Consider the following 19,072-nt stretch of genomic DNA (forward strand, 5'->3'; position numbering starts at 1 on the left):
ACCCATATCTCTGTCCCGCAGACGCTGACCCGCATCTCTGTCCCGCAGACGCTGACCCACATCTCTGTCCCGCAGACGCTGACCCATATCTCTGTCCCACAGACGCTGACCCGCATCTCTGTCCCGCAGACACTGACCCACACCTCTGTCCCGCAGACGCTGACCCATATCTCTGTCCCGCAGACGCTGACCCGCATCTCTGTCCCGCAGACGCTGACCCACATCTCTGTCCCGCAGACGCTGACCCATATCTCTGTCCCACAGACGCTGACCCATATCTCTGTCCCGCAGACGCTGACCCGCTCTGAGGACCACAACATGGCCCACAGCCCAAACACAGAAGAGCCTCCAAGGCGACTCACGGATCGCAGCGGCAGTTTCTTCAAGGTATAACTTCAGAACATATACGTTTATTTTGTTTATTTGGGAATATAGACAGGTATATAGTTATATTATTATATATAATATAATATATATTATATTTTTTAAGACATATTTATTTTAACGCTATGATTACAGGTTATTTTTATGCACACTTTCAAGTTACTTTTTTGCCTGAGCTTGTGGATATTTTAAAGCAGTGGTTTTCAAACGTTTACACCAAGTACCACCAAAGAAAATATTTGGTTTTCCGAGTACCACCAGATCTAGATCGGGTCCAGGGAAGGTATAATCCTAAAAATAAAAATAAAATTAAAAAATGTATCATTTTAGAAGCAAAATTAATTCAATTCAATCTGTACTTCAAAAATAGACCTAAATGTAAAGTGCTTCTTAAAGTGTTTGTTTTATATCACAATATATATGAGAAAGTTTGATTACAGAAAGCTGCTTACATACAAGAGGAACTATAATGTATTATGAAAGAGAATTAAGGATTACACTTGTTTTGTTACGTGTCAATAATCGTGAATAATAGTTGTATCACAATGTTTCTTCTCACAATAATTGGATATCATGACATCCCTAATCGGGTCTGTAATGGGACTATTACAGGTCTAAATCAGGGCTTAACTAGGTCTTAAATAGGAATACAGCATTGCCACAGTTTAGTTTTAACTTTAGATGTCCGTGTGCCACCAGAAGAAGACTCTAGCGTGCCACAGTTTGAGAAACACTGTTCTAAAGCATAAATGTAAATGCCAGCTGACTGTAATTTCCATTAAGGGAAATGTAACTGTTAAATAACTCCATTCTAACATACATTTAAGCATCTGAAGTGTGTAACCGCTTAATCCCAGTTTTGCTAATGAGCTAAATAGTCTGTGGACGAAAAACCTGCAGAGATTAGAGCAACAAAGTTTTCCATTTTCCATCTGTTTGTGTGTTTGCTAAAAATACCACCATTTCCCGCAGGTGTCCAGTTTTCAGCCCATAATGAGCGCTGCAGTTTTTCCCCTCCTCACTGTGAAGGCACTTTGTTTAAGCCCCATGTGCTAAACCCAAACACATAGTTTCCTTTTGACTCCATGGTTCAGTGGCGGCTCAGTCACAGGGCACGTGCACATAAACGCCTGTGCGCGACGCGAACGCAGAGTTACACCCTGCAGTAGTGAGGGAAACGCTGTTCGTGCGGTTTTTAAGGGTGTTTAATTGTTTAGAGCGTGCTGTTTTTACATGTTGTGCTTAGACATACTGTAGGTGGCAGTGTATAATGGATAAGGATCAAACTGTCATGATAACAATTTTTTGAAGTGCGATAATTGTCCCGCAAAATAGCAAGATAAACAGAACTACTTTATACCAGCGACATAACGGTGATGAATAATAATGATGTACTAAAGTCAAATGACTGCACTTAACTGGAATTTGTAGGTATCTGCACTGCACTTGACTGTTCTGTACGTCAGATACTTTATGCTTTTACTCTGCTACATTTGAGTGCAGATATCTGTACTTTCTACTTGAATACATTTTAAACAGGACTAAAATGTATAAAATACTTTTATTAACTGTTTTACACAGCCTGGAATGCCTGAGCAGTCGTTTTTTTTGCACGTTCATAGTTTGAGTTGATGTCTCAACAAATAAAAACTGAAAATCGAGTCAAATCAACATGAATCTGCAAAAATTTTCATCCAAATCACTAGCTTTGCTGCTTTATTAATATTCAAAATCAGTCTGAAATACTTTTACTTTTTACTCTTAAAGGTTTTAAACGGGTTCTTCAATACTTTTTACTTTTGTTTGCTGCTTTTTCTTGAAATTTTTGCTCTTTTATCTGTACTTTTACTTAAGTGACAAAGATAAGTGCTTCTTCCTCCCGAAAGCAGGAGAATCCAAGTAAACTCTTTTCTAAATGTCATAAAAAATGAGCTACAGTTAAACACTTAGTTAGTTAGTATCATTACTGAGCCCTTAATTATTCATATCAAATAAAAATTCCATTCATTTAAAAACAGTCAGATCTTACCAAAATGCTGCACAGACAACAACACATTAGAACAAATACTAAAATACAAATTGTAAAAGCTTATCTCGGTGCCAAAGTGCTCAAGTGACTTTACATCTTACACTTTAACCCTCTAAAGCTTAAATGTTAATGAATTCCTCCCAAAATGTACAACAAACTTCTCTTTTGACATGAAGAAAGCAGAATATTTTTTTTGTGTGTTTTCCTTTTAGATATCTCTTATAATTCCATGTGATTAAAAGCATTTGCCTCGAGTGCGACGTCATCGTGTTGTCGAGTGGTGGAAAAATTGGACACACGAAATAACATCACATAAAAAAAACATCTTCCACCTTCTGAACGGTCCAAAGTCCAACAAATGGCACCGATAACATGAAAAATGTATTGAAACACATGAACTACACATTATAATACAAAAAGGTCTTCCCGGGTTTAGTGATAGTTCTTGTTTAGTGTGAAAGACGTCATTGTCATTTCACTTAATTTACTCCTCGAAAATCGTTGTTATCGCTGTAAATATGAGACGGTGTTTTCAGTCACGGGTTTCTGCTTCCGTAAAGCTTCTGGTGTTTGTTTTTGCCTTAAGTCCTCTGACCTTCACCATATCTAAAGAGCTTCCCTGTCTCCTCCTCCGGGTTTATTTTTCTCTCTGCACAAGTAACAATAGCTGCTCTGTTTTAAGCTAAATTAACCTGTGCGCAGAAGCCGTCCACAACCATCCAGTTTAAACATGCCATACATTCATGTACTTTCCTGGTCGAGATGTAAGATTAATTGAAATTGCAATTTTGAATAGAAGCAAAAGCTGCAATGTTTGAAGTACCATCATTTTCTCCTTAAAAAAACAAAATGCTTTCCACTTTATTCTGCTTAAAAAGATGATAGCGTTGTAGTATAGATCTGTACAAACATGTTCTGAAATACTAAAAACCTATTAAAACAGTGTTGAAACTAGATACCCATTTGAAGTATCAATACTTTATTATTATTATTATTATTATTTTTTATCGCATTAATTTGACCTTTCACACACTTTTAGGAAAGGCTTGGAGTATCAGAATGGAATATTATGATTATTATTATATTATTATCCATAATATTAAATGAACTACTTGAAAATTGTATTCAGTTGTCTAAAAAAGAGTTTTTTGGATTATTATTTCAGTTTTCAAGTCAATATCAAGTGTTATTCTTTGTAGGTTAACGACACAAGTCCTGATTTAGCCTCATTTACTTCAAGTTTCAATTCCTTTTTTCTATTTTATTTTTAGTTAACCTTTATAAAAACACAAAATTACTGTGAGACAAGAAGTTCTGATGCAAACAGTTACCAAATAAACAACATACTAACAGGGAGAAGTGCTGACTATGAAAATGTAAACGAGTCTTTAATATTATAGGTAAAAACACGTCCAATCTAACTTTCTCTCACACTAGAACCACAATAACGACTGAACACGTCACTGAACTGTCCGTCTGCGGTTCAGAGTGACCATGTGTTAGTTTTGTTGTGTAGATCTCTCTTTCCCAGAGTTCCACAGCTGGAGCTCGACTAAAAGCTCAGGGTTTTTACAGAACTGGCTCCACTTAGTCCAGTGACAGAGGGAGAAGGAGGAGACTGTGGCTGTGGTGCTGGTCATTGGAGGACAAGCCTGTAAAAGAGGTCCTCCTAGTGGCTGAAATGTGTAACAACAACCTTACACAGTATTCAGAAGTCAGTTTAGTTTGTTAAATACTTTTATGTTGTTTCAGTTTATGCTCAACTATCTTACAAAAATCTGCTTGAACTTGAGTCCGACCTGAGTTACTATATTGATGACTTGACACTTAAAGACTTAGACTTGGAGCCTATGACAAATATATATATATATATATATATATATATATATATATCTATATATCTATATATCTATATATCTATATATCTATATATCTATATATCTATATATATCTATATATTGATATATTGATATATTGATATATTGATAAAATGATAAATGATAAATGATATATGATAAATGATAAATGATAAATGATAAATGATATATGATATATGATATATGATATATGATATATGATAAATGATAAATGATAAATGATAAATGATAAATGATAAATGATAAATGATAAATGATAAATGATAAATGATAAATGATAAATGATAAATGATATATGATATATGATATATGATATATGATATATGATAAATGATAAATGATAAATGATAAATGATAAATGATAAATGATAAATGATAAATGATAAATGATAAATGATAAATGATAAATGATATATATATATATAGATAGATAGATAGATAGATAGATAGATAGATAGATAGATAGATAGATAGATAGATAGATAGATAGATAGATAGATAGATAGATAGATAGATAGATAGATGTATTTCGACAAAAGTACTCTTCTTTTTACATGTATACATATATACTTTTTGTTGTTTCACTTTACAGGCACAAACTCGAGAGAACTTCTTCTTCATTTATGGCCAGGACTTTTTTTGTTAACACAAAAATCATATAAATGGCATAAATTTGAACTGTATTTTGGTAATTTTGTTTGTAACGCCTTGAAAAAAGCAATTGACTTGTGAACAAAGATTTACAAAGCAAAAACGATTAGGCACTATTTATGAGGAAACTCTTTTGCATGTGAGTCAGTCCCAGCCAATCAGAGCAGAGTTTCTTCATTTCAACATGTGTGCAGTAAATGTAGGGAATAGGGAATTTGGATTATGTAGACAAACCTCAACAAATGTAACTAATTAGCTCTGATGTTTTTGCAAACTTTAGTGTCTCTAAACTGGTGTAGTCTGGGGGTGGAAAGTGTTGCCATATTTGGACATATTTTGTTTTGTATAAGATAAGATAAGCCTTTGTTTGTCCACACGGGAAACGGGGAAATTTTGGTGTTGCAACACAAGTACATACAGAAGTAGGAGAACAGATAACGTATAGAAAGCTTTAAAAAAAAACACTCTGAATAGAAAAACTCTTATAAACAAAACTCCTATAGACAGAACCTGTCATATTCTTAATAAGGAATAGAAAGAAAAAATAAAAATAAGATAAAATTAAAGCCGCAAGCGGCATCCAACGGCCCTCGCGGGCCGCCGGCCTTCCGACTCTGCTCTCTGCATTTTACAGAGATGGCGCTAACGTAATTGTCTAAGAACTAAGACAGCGACACATTGTACATGTTCAATGCTGTGCTTAACCAGTGCAAATGAACACAAATGTGGGTCGAATGTGCAGCTCCAGCGCACAGAGACCGTGACACTTGGAATAAAAATATGGATAACTTTTGATGCCCCGCTTGTGTAGATGATTCTCCCCAAATATGAACTTGATCGGGTATTCGCCCTAGGAGGAGTTTGTTAAAGTGTGAAGCGTAAAAATGTGGTCATTTTAGAGATTTTGCGGTTTCCCCATAGGGATAACATGGGATGTTTCTGTCATCGCTACGGCTACGCTTTACCAAATATGACTTTGGCTCCCATACTTTTATTTTGGGGATGGCAAATGAGAATTGTGTGCAAAATATCATGTCATTTGGAAAAACTCTATTGTTTATAGGCCACTCTGAAGGCCAAATAGTCAGAATTCTGGGAAACGTTTGCGGCTCCGTCGCACAGAGACCGTAAAAGTTATCCTTAAAATTTTGATAACTTTAGATGCCCCACTTGTCTAGAGGACGTACACCGATTTTGAGGTTCGTGGGCAAAACGCACTAGGAGGAGTTCGTTAAAGTGTGAAACATAAAAATGTGGATATTTGAGAGATTTTGCGGTTTTCCCATAGGGATAACATGGGAGGTTTCTGTCATCGCTACGACTACGGCGTAAAAAATAAGGCATTTGTCTGATTGGCTTTTTTGATCGGGACGCCAAAATAGAATTTTGGGTAAAGTTTAGAACATTTTGGTAAAACTAATTTTTGACCTTCAATGTTAATTTAAAGGTCACTCTGTAGGGGGCGCTATCACGCCCATTTCAATTTTGTCATCATAAACTGGTCCAAACTAGAAAGTTTAACAACTGATTCAAATTTGGTCCTAATCGGACTCGTTTTGATCAAATGGGAGCAATTTTTAGATCTGCAATATTCCAAAATAAGTTGTCCAACTTTGCGGCTGCGCCGCACACAGACCGTAAAAGGTATCTCCAAAAATTGGATAACTTTAGATGCCCCACTTGTCCAGAGGACGTACGCCGATTTTGAAGTTGGTGGGCAAAACGCCCTAGGAGGAGTTCGTCAAAGTTTGACGTGAACAAAATGGCTAACACAGCGTGTTTTCATTTTCAAAGGAAGATGGCGGCCATAGGGTAAGTCTGGGGGCATGGCCACAATAATATTTTTTTTTGTCCTCTCGAGAGGAATGCGTGTCCCGAATTTCGTAGCTTTACGCCAAAGTTGACCTCGGGGCGTCTCCCATAGGCGCAATGTATTTTGACTTTTGTCGGTGGCGCTGTCGCGCCATTTTTTAACGAAAAAAAAAATGGCCCAGGAAAAACAAAATTTTTCGCCGATTCTGAATTTTGGGCAAAGTTTGGTGAGTTTTTGAGCATGTTCAGGGGGTCAAATTAGAGTTCAAAGCGCTGAAGAAGAACAAGAAAAAATAGCCGCAAGCGGCAATGATCGGCCCTCGCCACGCCGCCGCCACGCCGCAAGAGGAGGGGGCGCTAACGCGCCCCAATTGTCCTTTTATTACGCCTACTGCTGAATCTGTGACGCTGTCACATCTTCTCCCCTTTGTTTTACCATCAAAAAGCTATTTTATTTTGAATTCTTGGCAAAATGTGCGGCTTTGCCGCACAGACACCGTGACTCTTTGAATGAAAATGTGGATAACTTTTGATGATCCACCCCTGAAGATGAGTCTCACCAAATTTCAGGTTAATAGGGCTGACGCCCTGGGAGGAGTTTGTGAAAGTCTAAAGTGTAAACATGTTCTGGCGATTTCCCCATTGGAATAACATGAAAGGTTTCGGTCATCGTTACGGCAACGCCATAACAATTATGACATGGGTCTCATTGACTTTTTTGATGGGGATGCTAAAATTGAGTTGTGTGTCAAATTTCATATAATTTCGCAAAACTAAACATTTAACCTCCATATAAAATCTGTAGGGGACGCTGTGGCGCCAAATGAATTTATTTCACTTCAAGTAGGTTTAGGGCAAAGAGTTTAACAACTGATTCTAATTTGACGCAATTCGGACTTTATCTGCGCAAACGGCAGAAATTTTAAATATGGGAGATTTCTGAAATTCTAGCTACAGTTTGCGGCTTCGCCGCACATAGGCCGTGAGAGGTATCAATGTAATTTGGATAACTTTTGATGTCCCACTCCTCAGTAGCATTTTCACCAAATTTCAGCTTTTTAGGGCTAACGCCCTGGGAGGAGTTCGTAAAAGTACGACGTTTGGAAAAACTCCGAAGTCATGTTTAGCCATTTTTGAAGCAATATGGCCGACATCTGGTTGGGCGGACGGCGTTGCCGAAATAATATTTTTTACTTCTCTTGTCACCATCTACCTCTGCGCCAAATTTCATGATTCTACGATCAGATTTTTTTTGGGTCATTTCCCATCTCTCAATGCATTTTTGGTACATTTGGGGGCGCTGACGCGCCAATTTTTTTTATTTTAGAAAAGGGAAATAGCCAGAATGTAGAGAGGCACGATTTTTAGAGGTGTGAACATTTTTGTGACTTTTCGTCAATGTTCACTGGGTGAAAAATAGGGGGGTTGGTCCCGAGAAGAAGAAGAAGAAGAAGAAGAAGAAGAAGAAAGAATTAAAGCCGCAAGCGGCATCCAACGGCCCTCGCGGGCCGCCGGCCTTCCGACTCTGCTCTCTGCATTTTACAGAGTTGGCGCTAACGCAATTGTCTAAGAACTAAGACAGTGACACATTGGACATGTACAATGCTGTGCTTAACCAGTGCAAATGAACACAAATATCGGTCAAATGTGCAGCTCCAGCGCACAGAGACCGTGACACTTGGAATAAAAATATGGATAACTTTTGATGCCCCGCTTGTGTAGATGATTCTCCCCAAATATGAACTTGATCGGATAATCGCCCTAGGAGGAGTTTGTTAAAGTATGAAGTGTAAAAATGTGGTCATTTTAGAGATTTTGCGGTTTCCCCATAGGGATAACATGGGATGTTTCTGTCATCGCTACGGCTACGCTTTACCAAATATGACTTTGGCTCCCATACTTTTATTTTGGGGATGGCAAATGAGAATTGTGTGCAAAATGTCATGTCATTTGGAAAAACTCTTGTTCATAGGCCACTCTGAAGGCCAAATAGTCCAAATTCTGCGAAAAGTTTGCGGCTCAGCTGCACAGAGACCGTAAATGTTATCCATAAAATTTGAATAACTTTTGATGCCCCACTTGTATAGAGGAGGTACACCGATTTTGAGATCGGTGGGCCAAACGCACTAGGAGGAGTTGGTTAAAGTGTGAAGCGTAAATGTGAACATTTCAAGGATTTGGCGTTTTTCCCATTTGTGACAGTATATTTGCAGCTCCACGGCACAGAGACCGTACCACTTAGAATCAAAATATGGATACGTTTTGATGCCCCGCTTGTGTAGATGATATTCTCCAAATATGAACTTGATCGGACAATCGCCCTAGGAGGAGTTCGTTAAAGTGTGAAGCGTAAAAATGTGGTGATTTGAGCGATTCAACGATTTTCCCATAAGGATAACATGGGATGTTTCTGTCATCGCTACGGTTACGCCGTACAAAATATGACTTCGGCTCTCATACTTTCATGATCAGGATGGCAAATTAGAATTTTGTTCAAAATATCATGTCATTTGGAAAAACTCTATTGCTTATAGGCCACTCTGAAGGCCAAATAGTCAGAATTCTGGGAAACGTTTGCGGCTCCGTCGCACAGAGACCGTAAAAGCTATCCTTAAAATGTGGATAACTTTAGATGCCCCACTTGTCTAGAGGACGTACACCGATTTAGGGGTTGGTGGGCAAAACGCACTAGGAGGAGTTCGTTAAAGTGTGAAACAGAAAAATGTTGATATTCGAGAGATTTAGCGGTTTTCCCATAGGGATAACATGGGAAGTTTATGTCATCGCTACGACTACGCCGTAAAAATTAAGGCATTTGTCTGATTGGCTTTTTTGATAGGGACGCCAAAATAGAATTTTGGGTAAAGTTTAGAACATTTTGGTCAAACTAATTTTTGACCTTCAATGTTAATTTAAAGGTCACTCTGTAGGGGGCGCTATCGCGCCGATTTAAATTTTGTCAGGCTAAACTGGTCCAAACTAGAAAGTTTAACAACTGATTCAAATTTGGTCATAATCGGACTGGTTTTGATCAAATGGGAGCAATTTTTAGACCTGCAATATTCCAAAATAAGTTGTCCAACTTTGCGGCTGCGCCGCACACAGACCGTAGAAGGTATCTCCAAAAATTGGATAACTTTAGATGCCCCACTTATCCAGAGGACGTACGCCAATTTTGAAGTTGGTGGGCAAAACGCCCTAGGAGGAGTTCGTCAAAGTTTGACGTGAACAAAATGGCTAACACAGCGTGTTTTCATTTTCAAAGGAAGATGGCGGCCATAGGGTAAGTCTGGGGGCGTGGCAACAATGATTCTTTTTCTTTGTCCTCACGAGAGGAATGCGTGTCCCGAATTTTGTAGCTTTACGCCAAAGTTGACCTCGGGGCGTCTCCCATAGGCGCAATGTATTTTGACTTTTGTCTGTGGCGCTGTCGCGCCATTTTTTAACGGAAAAAAAAATGGCCCAGAAAAAATAAAATTTTTCGCCGATTCTGAATTTTGGGCAAAGTTTGGTGAGTTTTTGAGCATGTTCAGGGGGTCAAATTAGAGATCAAAGCGCTGAAGAAGAACAAGAAAAATAATAATAAAAATAATAATAATATTTTTAGCAAAAACAATATAGCCGTTTTCACTATAACAACAAATTATACATCGTTTGAAAGCTCTAAGCCTTCCCGATGCCGCCATGGGGTGGAATCATCATTACGAGCGCTTACGCGCTCGTCACTCCCTATTCCGTCGGGATGCCCCGCCCACTCCCCATAGACTTCCATTGATTTGAGCAGATACAAGCATGGCCCATGCCTTCGGCATGGATTCTCGCATACGGGACGATGCCAGGAGGGTTTTTGAAGGAATGCAGCGCTTCGCGCTGCTGTTGTCAACAATTAGTGAATGGGCTACGCCCATTCACTAATTGTTGACTATTTCTGTCATAGCAGGAGTAAGTATGCATGATCCATGCCTTCGGCATGGGCTAGTTCACTGTACTTGCCAGGGGCGACGGGGTACCAAACATGCGGGCTGCGCCCGCATGTTTGGTCAGACAGTTGCAACGCTGCCGAAGGCAGCGTTGCGGGAGCAATAGGCCCTCCGCCCTGCTGGGGCTCGGGCCTAATAATAATATTTTTAGCAAAAACAATATAGCCTTTTCCACTATAACAACAAATTATACATCGTTTGAAAGCTCTAAGCCTTCCCGATGCCGCCATGGGGTGGAATCATCATTACGAGCGCTTACGCGCTCGTCACTCCCTATTCCGTCGGGATGCCCCGCCCACTCCCCATAGACTTTCATTGATTTGAGCAGATACAAGCATGGCCCATGCCTGCGGCATAGATTCTCGCGTACGGGACGATGCCAGGAGGGTTTTTGGAGGAATGCAGCGCTTCGCGCTGCTGTTGTCAACAATTAGTGAATGGGCTACGCCCATTCACTAATTGTTGACTATTTCTGTCATAGCAGGAGTAAGTATGCATGATCCATGCCTTCGGCATGGGCTAGTTCACTGTACTTGCCAGGGGCGACGGGGTACCAAACATCAGACAGTTGCAACGCTGCCTTTGGCAGCGTTGCGGGAGCAATAGGCCCTCCGCCCTGCTGGGGCTCGGGCCTAATAATATTCCGATACGAAAACAATGTTTCCCATTTTCCAAATATCATAAACCTCATGGCTTCGCGGTCGTCATCTCAATGTAAAGTGCTCGTTTAGTGCGCACTTTTGCACGGGCTTCGCCCGTTTACAACGGTAATGTTCCATTTTCCTACTACTAATTAGTATGCACGGGGCGTGCATGAGTGGAGGAGTGCGTTAGTGAGTGTTTGGAAGTGGGCGAGCGCTTCGCGCTCGATTTCGTGCGCACTACGTGCGCACTTTCGCAGCCGTGCTTCGCACGGCCTTACGAGATTAATAGGCCTCTCGCCAGCTTGTGCATGGATTCTCGCGTACGGGACGATGCCAGGAGTGATTTTGGAGGAATGCTACGCCCATTCACTCATTGTTGACTATTTCTGTCATAGCAGGAGTAAGTATGCATGATCCATGCCTTCGGCATGGGCTAGTTCACTGTACTTGGCTGCGCCCGCATGTTTGGTCAGACAGTTGCAACGCTGCCTTATTAGGCCCTCCGCCCTGCTGGGGCTCGGGCCTAATAATCTTATATTTAGCTCACAAGTTACAATATAAAAACAATATATAAATGTTAATAGAAAATAATCAATGTAGCAAATACGGTACAAATGTCCAGATTTGTACCGTACCAGATTAAAAATGCAATAACATATACTAAATAATAAATATACAATAAACACAAGTGAATCAATAGACTTTATTGGTAAAAGATGTGACATAGAAATGCCCATGGAAACATTTGGAAACTTCTTTTAAAAAGTGTGTTGACAATACATTTCTATTTGTCATAATTGAAAGACTCTATTTTAACCATTTAGTAGTTTTCTTTATAGGATTGACCTCCATCTTTGTTTTTGTTCTGTTTTTTTACTTGATTTAACACGATTTGAGATACAATTTTATTTTGTCTTATGTCGAACAGTTAAAATAGCTGTTTAATACTAGTTTCCTGAACAACACGTGCCATTTTACACAAAAATATGTAGTCAAATGTATTCCTCTAAAGTCTGAACCTCACGATAAAGTTAAACCCCAACAAATACATCAGTAAATTCACTTTTCACCCACTGGATACGTCTCATAATCTTATTTACATCTGATTTGCTCATTTTTAGTTTTCTTATTCACCGTAAACAACCAGAAAGTATTCATTCAGTCCATCTTGCATCACAGCAATTCAACCAAAATGAAAAATAAATGCTTTGTGTTTCTGTTTCCCACTTAAAGGAAGTGAGTCCTACGTCTTAGACAGAACGGTGTGACTAATCCTTTTACTGTCCATTGTTTGAAAAGTGACCGCTGAAGTCATGATGTTAGTGTCATTTATTCGGATCGGCCTGCGTTTTACCTCACGTCTTGTTTTGGACTTTATTAAGTTTATGTTCTGGCCGTGTCTGCAGCTGATTGACACATTTGCTCTGGAGCTCGGGGAACTTGAGAAGGAAATGGTCAAGAAATACCCAGAAGAAGTGAAGACGGTGGACGTTACTGGGTGAGTAGTGGCAGTAGTACATGTTATTTCACCTTTAATGTTCGAGTCATGAGGGAGGATTAGGTCTGTGCCAGTCAGAGCATGACTTAAGCTTAAACCAATAACAGATCTGATGAAACACTGTCTCCTCTTCACCACCAAAGTATTTCACTGATTGCTTATGGTGTAAGTTACATTTCTTAATTTTAATGATGCTGTTTTTAATTTGAGGCTAAAAGTTGTTGTTTTTTCTAAGACTTTTACCATTTTTGTTAGATGGCAGGATGTAATTCTTACCAGCAGAGGGCGTTAAAGTGTATCTTTTGTAAAATAGCAGGAGAAAAGACGACTACAACAACAACAACAACAACAATATCACACACGAAATCGTGCTCTAGCTTGGTGAATGATCCTATTATTTCTCAAAACCTGCTTCTGTCATTAACATGGTTTCCTCCTCTCAAACAATATCAAATAAAATGCTACTTATCCTTTATTTATTCAGGTAAAGTAGGTCGTTTGAAATTGTCGGTTTGCTCGTTTATGAAAGAAGGGGCAAGAATCAGAAAGTTCAAATCAATCAGATGTTTAATCCCTGCCATGTACAAGAATAATACAGATAGCAGAGCGCTTACCAAATCTGTCCCTATGCAAATGTGACCGGCGACTTACTCGGGCGTAGTCCGGACGCGCCGAAATCCCTGCTCCGCGTTATATTTATAACATTCAGATATAAGGCGGAATATGACGGTTGACACCTCCTTCCAGTCTTCTTCCATGAGCTTTTTCGCACGTCCGTGGCCTTGAAGTCTGTAGCTCCGGGAAGATGTCTGTCCTTATCAGAGAATGTCTCAAAAGGAGCAGTGAGTGTCTCAAATGGGACAATGGACTATATGTTGTGCGTATAAGGAGCTAACCCAAGTGTAACACAGTCTAAAATGAATATAGTTGATTATATAATATAGTAATGGTTAACATATTTAGATTCCCCTTCAAAATCTAGTTCTCATTTACAAAAATGACCTGCTCAAGAGGCAGAAGCACAAAGAGCAGAGCGACACTGTACGCAAGATATAACGTTGAATCTTGAATCGTACATGAGGCGATTTACACAACAAAAGAGTGTGAAAGAGCCACTTAAAAACACATGCACTCATCAGAAACAACATGAAGGACTGCCCTTGTACAGCCTGTAGAGGGCGCCATGCCACTAATGAGCATTGTTTTTAGTTACATTATTTAAGACATGTTCTAGAATCAACATTGTCAGTGAAAACGGTACACACACCATTAGCAGGTAATGAGGAAATGTACATCATGGTAAATATGGCATAAACATAACACAGTTCATAAGGCACAAACATGCTTTAGTTACAGATTTAAATCACATAGAAACAGTCAGTCTAAATGGGAAATATAGCATTTTAAGAGCTTTGTCTACAGCTGCTTTATAGCTCGTCCCAGGAAGAACAAAGGGGTTTTGGCTGCAGTGGAAAGGACTGGACACCACAGGGGTCCAGTCCTTGGAATTCAAACTTTTATCTCCTCTGCAGATAAGGCCCAGAGTTTTATGTCCTCTGTGTTTTTACAGCAGTGTCTGTGGGTTGTAAAGGCAAAGTGCTGCTTGACTTTATGGTGATGAGCGACATTCCATCCCAACATCTTTCTTTGTTCTCTCTTAGTGATGTGAATCATGTCCAGATCATGCACTTTTAAAGATCTACAATTATTATAAGAATCTTGCTGGAAACCTTTGCTTTTTAGCATTGTTGACAATGTAACTTACTATTTTTTGTATTTGTAGCACAGCTTTCTTTCACATTATACTCATAAAATCAGGTTTAAATGTGTTCCTTTGAGTGGCTCATAAAAATTTACTGTTTTGAATTAGATGCATTGAATACAGTGTCATAATTATCAAATCGACATCCTCCAAGACATCTCGCGACCCCCACTTTGGGAACCGCTGCCCCGCACAAACTCAGCCTTTCAGTAGACTCTACATATCCATATCTGATCCATGAAACTCCTCCGCGTTTTTAAAGTCCATGCGCCTTCACCGGAGACGAGCTTCTAAGGGGTTTTCCTGATGAGCTTTGAGGTTGTTGGTCAAAAGTGAAATTATTTTGTCACCTTTTTCAATGTATTTATTTACTGTCCGAAGCAAGTTCCTCTACTTCCTTCTTTCTTTTTACCACTTACATTTATTTTCCTTAAACAACATATTTAAATGGAAAGACGTGACAGAATATAATTATTTCAGGTAATTGTTTGTTTTTTGAGTGAGAATAATGCATAATATTGGAGATAGACATCAACTCATATCTCCTTTTTTTTAATGATCCCAATGATTTTCTCACAATATTTCCACAATGCATCAGAAATGTGCTAAAATGTGCTTTTAGATGTCTTGTTTGAGGCTCAAGTACCACACAAAACTTGAGTGGACTGTAAAATAAACCTCAAAAAGTCAGAAATATACACTTTTCTACACGTTTCAGTTCAATTTCTAGCGAATCAGCTCTTTTTTCCATCACTTTATTAGCTTTACTACAGACGACACACTCGATATTATCACTTTGCACATCTCCAAAACACCTATAGCGATATTATACATGTTTTGCTGCGTCTAAAGGGTGATTGCATGTGTTTCTTCCCTGGCTGCTCCTCTCATCCTGTGTGCGGTGCTCTGGAGTTGGTCACGACTTGATGAAAGGTGTGGTCGACTTCACAAATACTCATCAAATATGCGCCGCTCTCAGTCTCTCTGCCACTTTGTGCTTCAGAGACATGAGCGGCGTTCACCTGGAGCCCGGGCACCGCGGCGACACCGGAGGAGGTGAAAGGGATTCTGGGTACGATTCGCTGAGGCGCAGGATGAGCGTTTTGGACAGACTCACGCAAACGCACACGGTTTGGCTTCTGCTGTGTCTCAGTGAAGAGGAGGCGGGGCAGATCCTGCTCAAACAACCTCCAGGGGTGAGTGTCAATGTCCATCTTTATTTTCACAAGCTTTTGGTGGATTTTAAAGCTGTTCTATGTCACTTTTCTGGTGGCACGTCGACTGCTTGTTACCATGGAGTTGTTATTGTGTTGGGCTGAAATGTTTCACAGTATGGTATTATCTTTCTTGCATTTATTTGACTTATTGCTGAAGAATTTGAATTGCATTATATTTTTTCCTTCTTCGGATCATCTTTTCAAGTTATTGACGTTGGACTAGAAGGCACTGTGAAGGAAGCTCCGCCCCCGGCAACAGACTTAAGTTTGAATTAGAATAAAATAAAACTTTAATAAAATCTGAAGGTGAACTTAAAATGATATGTTTTTTAAATGGAAATGTATTGTTTTTCACAGTTCATTATTAAAACTTGCTAATACCCATAGCATGGGCATGGAGACTGGAAAAGTTACATAGAGCACCTTTAACTTGATATTATTGACTTGTTTCCATTTGTTTTTAAATTTGTATAGTATAGTAGTATAGTATTTGTTTGTAAAATGTTATTTGAATGTGTTTTATTATATTAACTATGTTTTACACAATAGAAAACATATAATTTACTACAATTATTTAAATTACTATAACTAGACTTTTGTATTATACTGGGGCTAGTACAGCTAGTACCGTAGTTAGCGCTCTCAGCCAGGAAGTTGTGGGTTAAATCCCTGGGATATATTCTGTCTGAGTGTTGCCTGCGCCCTCCCTGTGTTATTCCAGGTTCTTTGCAAAGACATGTGCGATTAGCGTATTTAAAATCAACTAAATGGACATTCGTATGTATATTTTAACAGTATTTTTCCTCTGAAGGATACTTGCTTGAGAAAGTGTTGAAACATGTGACTTTACAAAGCTCTTGTGTGATTATCTAATGTTTCTCATGTCGTTCCTGATGCTGTTGCAGGTGTTTTTGGTCTGTAAGTCTCCAGCTCTGCAGAGGAAAGTGTTGTCAGTGCGTTTGAAGGAAGATCCTCCTGAAAACCCCATCAGCCACTTTCCCATCAGAGAGAGCCAGTACAGTAAGTTCTACCGCCCCGGGATGTTCAAATCAGGCTGCCGCAATAACAGTAGTAACAAGTAACAAGTATGTAGGGTAACGGTCTAAGTTCTAAAATATGATTACTCAATAAGTATAATGTAGTGGTTCAAGATATTACTCAAGTAAAAAGGCATTTGCTAAACGATTTAAGCTAAATTAATTGTAGCTATCTTGAAAGTAACATTTGATTCAGAATTTAAATGTATTTAATTGGACGGACAAAAGTTTAAATAATGCACAAAGTCTGGTGTTTTTTTTAATTATATGCTACAAAACTAAATCATCATCAAGGAGTGAAACACAATTGTTCAAATCATTTAACGTTGTCAACACAAATCTGTTGTCACTTTAACAAGAGAACTGTACTGTGCATATAACTGATGTAAATAAGAGTGTTTACTTACCATTAGTATTATTTAGTCTTATGCTAGCTATTTTTACTTTACTTTATTTTATTATTATTTTATTCTATTTTATTTTATTTTTATCTTTTTATTTTATTTTATTTATTTTCCTCCATTCCCTATTATACGGAGTTTTGTTAATAAGAGTTTTTTGTTTTGTTTATAAGAGTGTTTTTTTAAACTTCCTATTAGTTATCTGTCCTTTTCCTCTGTATTACTGCGTTGCAACACTGAAATTTCCCCATGTGTGGACAATAAAGGAATATCTTATCTTATCACAATATTACTCAAACAGGAGCAAAAATATGGGGTCTGAAAACTACTGAGAAGTACAAACTCTTTCAAATGTTCCTCAAGTGAACGTAACTGAATAAATGTAGTGAGTATTGTGTGTCAGATTCAAATGCAGAGCTGCCAGTGGGTCATGTGTGGAGCGTGTGAGGTCGTGCACCAGCTCTTCCTGCTCAGAGACAGAACTCGCACCCGCACGAGGGGCCGCTGCCTTCGGCCCGATTTAGCCTCCAAATGTGGGTCAGCTGGCAGCAGTTGCTCTCACTCGATCATCGACTCTGTATTTACAAGAACACTTTAACGCTTCACTTACGTTTACCAATCACTTTCAGATAGAATTGACGATTAAAGCCTGTATTTCATTTGTAAGTTACTTAAAGTTCACTTTCGTAGTAGATCAACACTGACAGAACAGAACAGAATGTATCACCATGTGCACAGGCTCAAAACAGTGTGAGCACGTTGGAATTCTTGTGGTTCGTCAAACTCAAAACCGAGACTACTTTGTGAAGCAGACTTAGAAAACACAAGTTAAGACGTGCAACATGAATTAAAAACTTGAAAATGGCAGCTGGGAAAACGTTTTGTTAAAGGGTTTTACAATATTTTACACAATATTTATGAATTTCACCAGGGGCTGTATATGTATTGCTGCAACTTTACCACAAAATAATAATCAAAATAATGATTAAAAAGGACAAACCTTTAACATGCATAATAAAATAAGTTGTATTCATTTATCTTTGCAGCTTTTTCCCTTGAGGGCTCGGCTATCAGTTTTGCTGACCTGTTGCGCTTGGTGGCTTTCTACTGCATCAGCAGGTAAATAAATCTGTTTTATATATAGTTTTATTCATTTCTGTATGTCTAATTTGCTGTAATTGATGCAACATTAAACCATAGAGTTCAATACAATACAACCATGTGTATTTTTGAGCTATAAAAACACCTCGTATCACATAAAGCTTATATTTTATTGCTTGAAATGTTATATAAGGGACTTTAAGCTTAGTATAGATCATTTTTGTTTATGAAAAAACAAGAAACACAACTTGTATTGTTATTGATATGCCTGTTTTTAGATTATGGCATAGAAAATGATCACTAGGAGCACAGATACCTTTAACATCTGATTTATTACATAACGATAAGAACATAAAATTAGATAAAATCATAACAAAATATGGTATTTTCAAATACTAGACGACACAAATGAGAACAACTCTGGTTTCTTGAAGAAATGGTGCAAGAAACTAATTATTATTGTCAACATAAAGCTTTTTTTCACTGTTTCACTATAAAATATATGACATAAGTAGGAGTGAAAGTACAGGGTGAGTAGTGTTCTATTAAGAAGTGAACGTACTTGAGTAACTATGATTATCTCTGACTGTTTTGGTGATGGAAAATCTGATGTGCTTTGAGAAAGTACCTCGCTCTCACTTCTTGTTTTATCTCGTGCCATAAGCTCCGAAACATAAAC

At 38.5% G+C, this 19,072-nt stretch overlaps 1 protein-coding gene across 1 annotated transcript in view; it reads left to right on the forward strand.

The window, feature by feature from the left end:
- The first annotated feature begins 303 nt into the window (after positions 1-303).
- Positions 304-19,072, forward strand: part of LOC140377292 (ras and Rab interactor 2-like) — a 39,656-nt gene continuing 20,887 nt past the window's right edge. The window contains exons 1-5 of the mRNA XM_072462644.1: positions 304-387; positions 12,784-12,875; positions 15,617-15,833; positions 16,760-16,874; positions 18,339-18,411. Of these exons, the coding sequence (XP_072318745.1) occupies positions 319-387; positions 12,784-12,875; positions 15,617-15,833; positions 16,760-16,874; positions 18,339-18,411 (566 nt within the window). The 5' untranslated portion in view covers positions 304-318. The remainder of the gene's footprint in view (positions 388-12,783; positions 12,876-15,616; positions 15,834-16,759; positions 16,875-18,338; positions 18,412-19,072) is intronic.

This window comes from Eucyclogobius newberryi, unplaced genomic scaffold, assembly GCF_026437365.1.
Source record: "Eucyclogobius newberryi isolate DKJ021-1_F unplaced genomic scaffold, fEucNew1.0.hap1 SCAF_4, whole genome shotgun sequence".
Classification (NCBI taxonomy): Eukaryota; Metazoa; Chordata; class Actinopteri; order Gobiiformes; family Gobiidae; genus Eucyclogobius; species Eucyclogobius newberryi.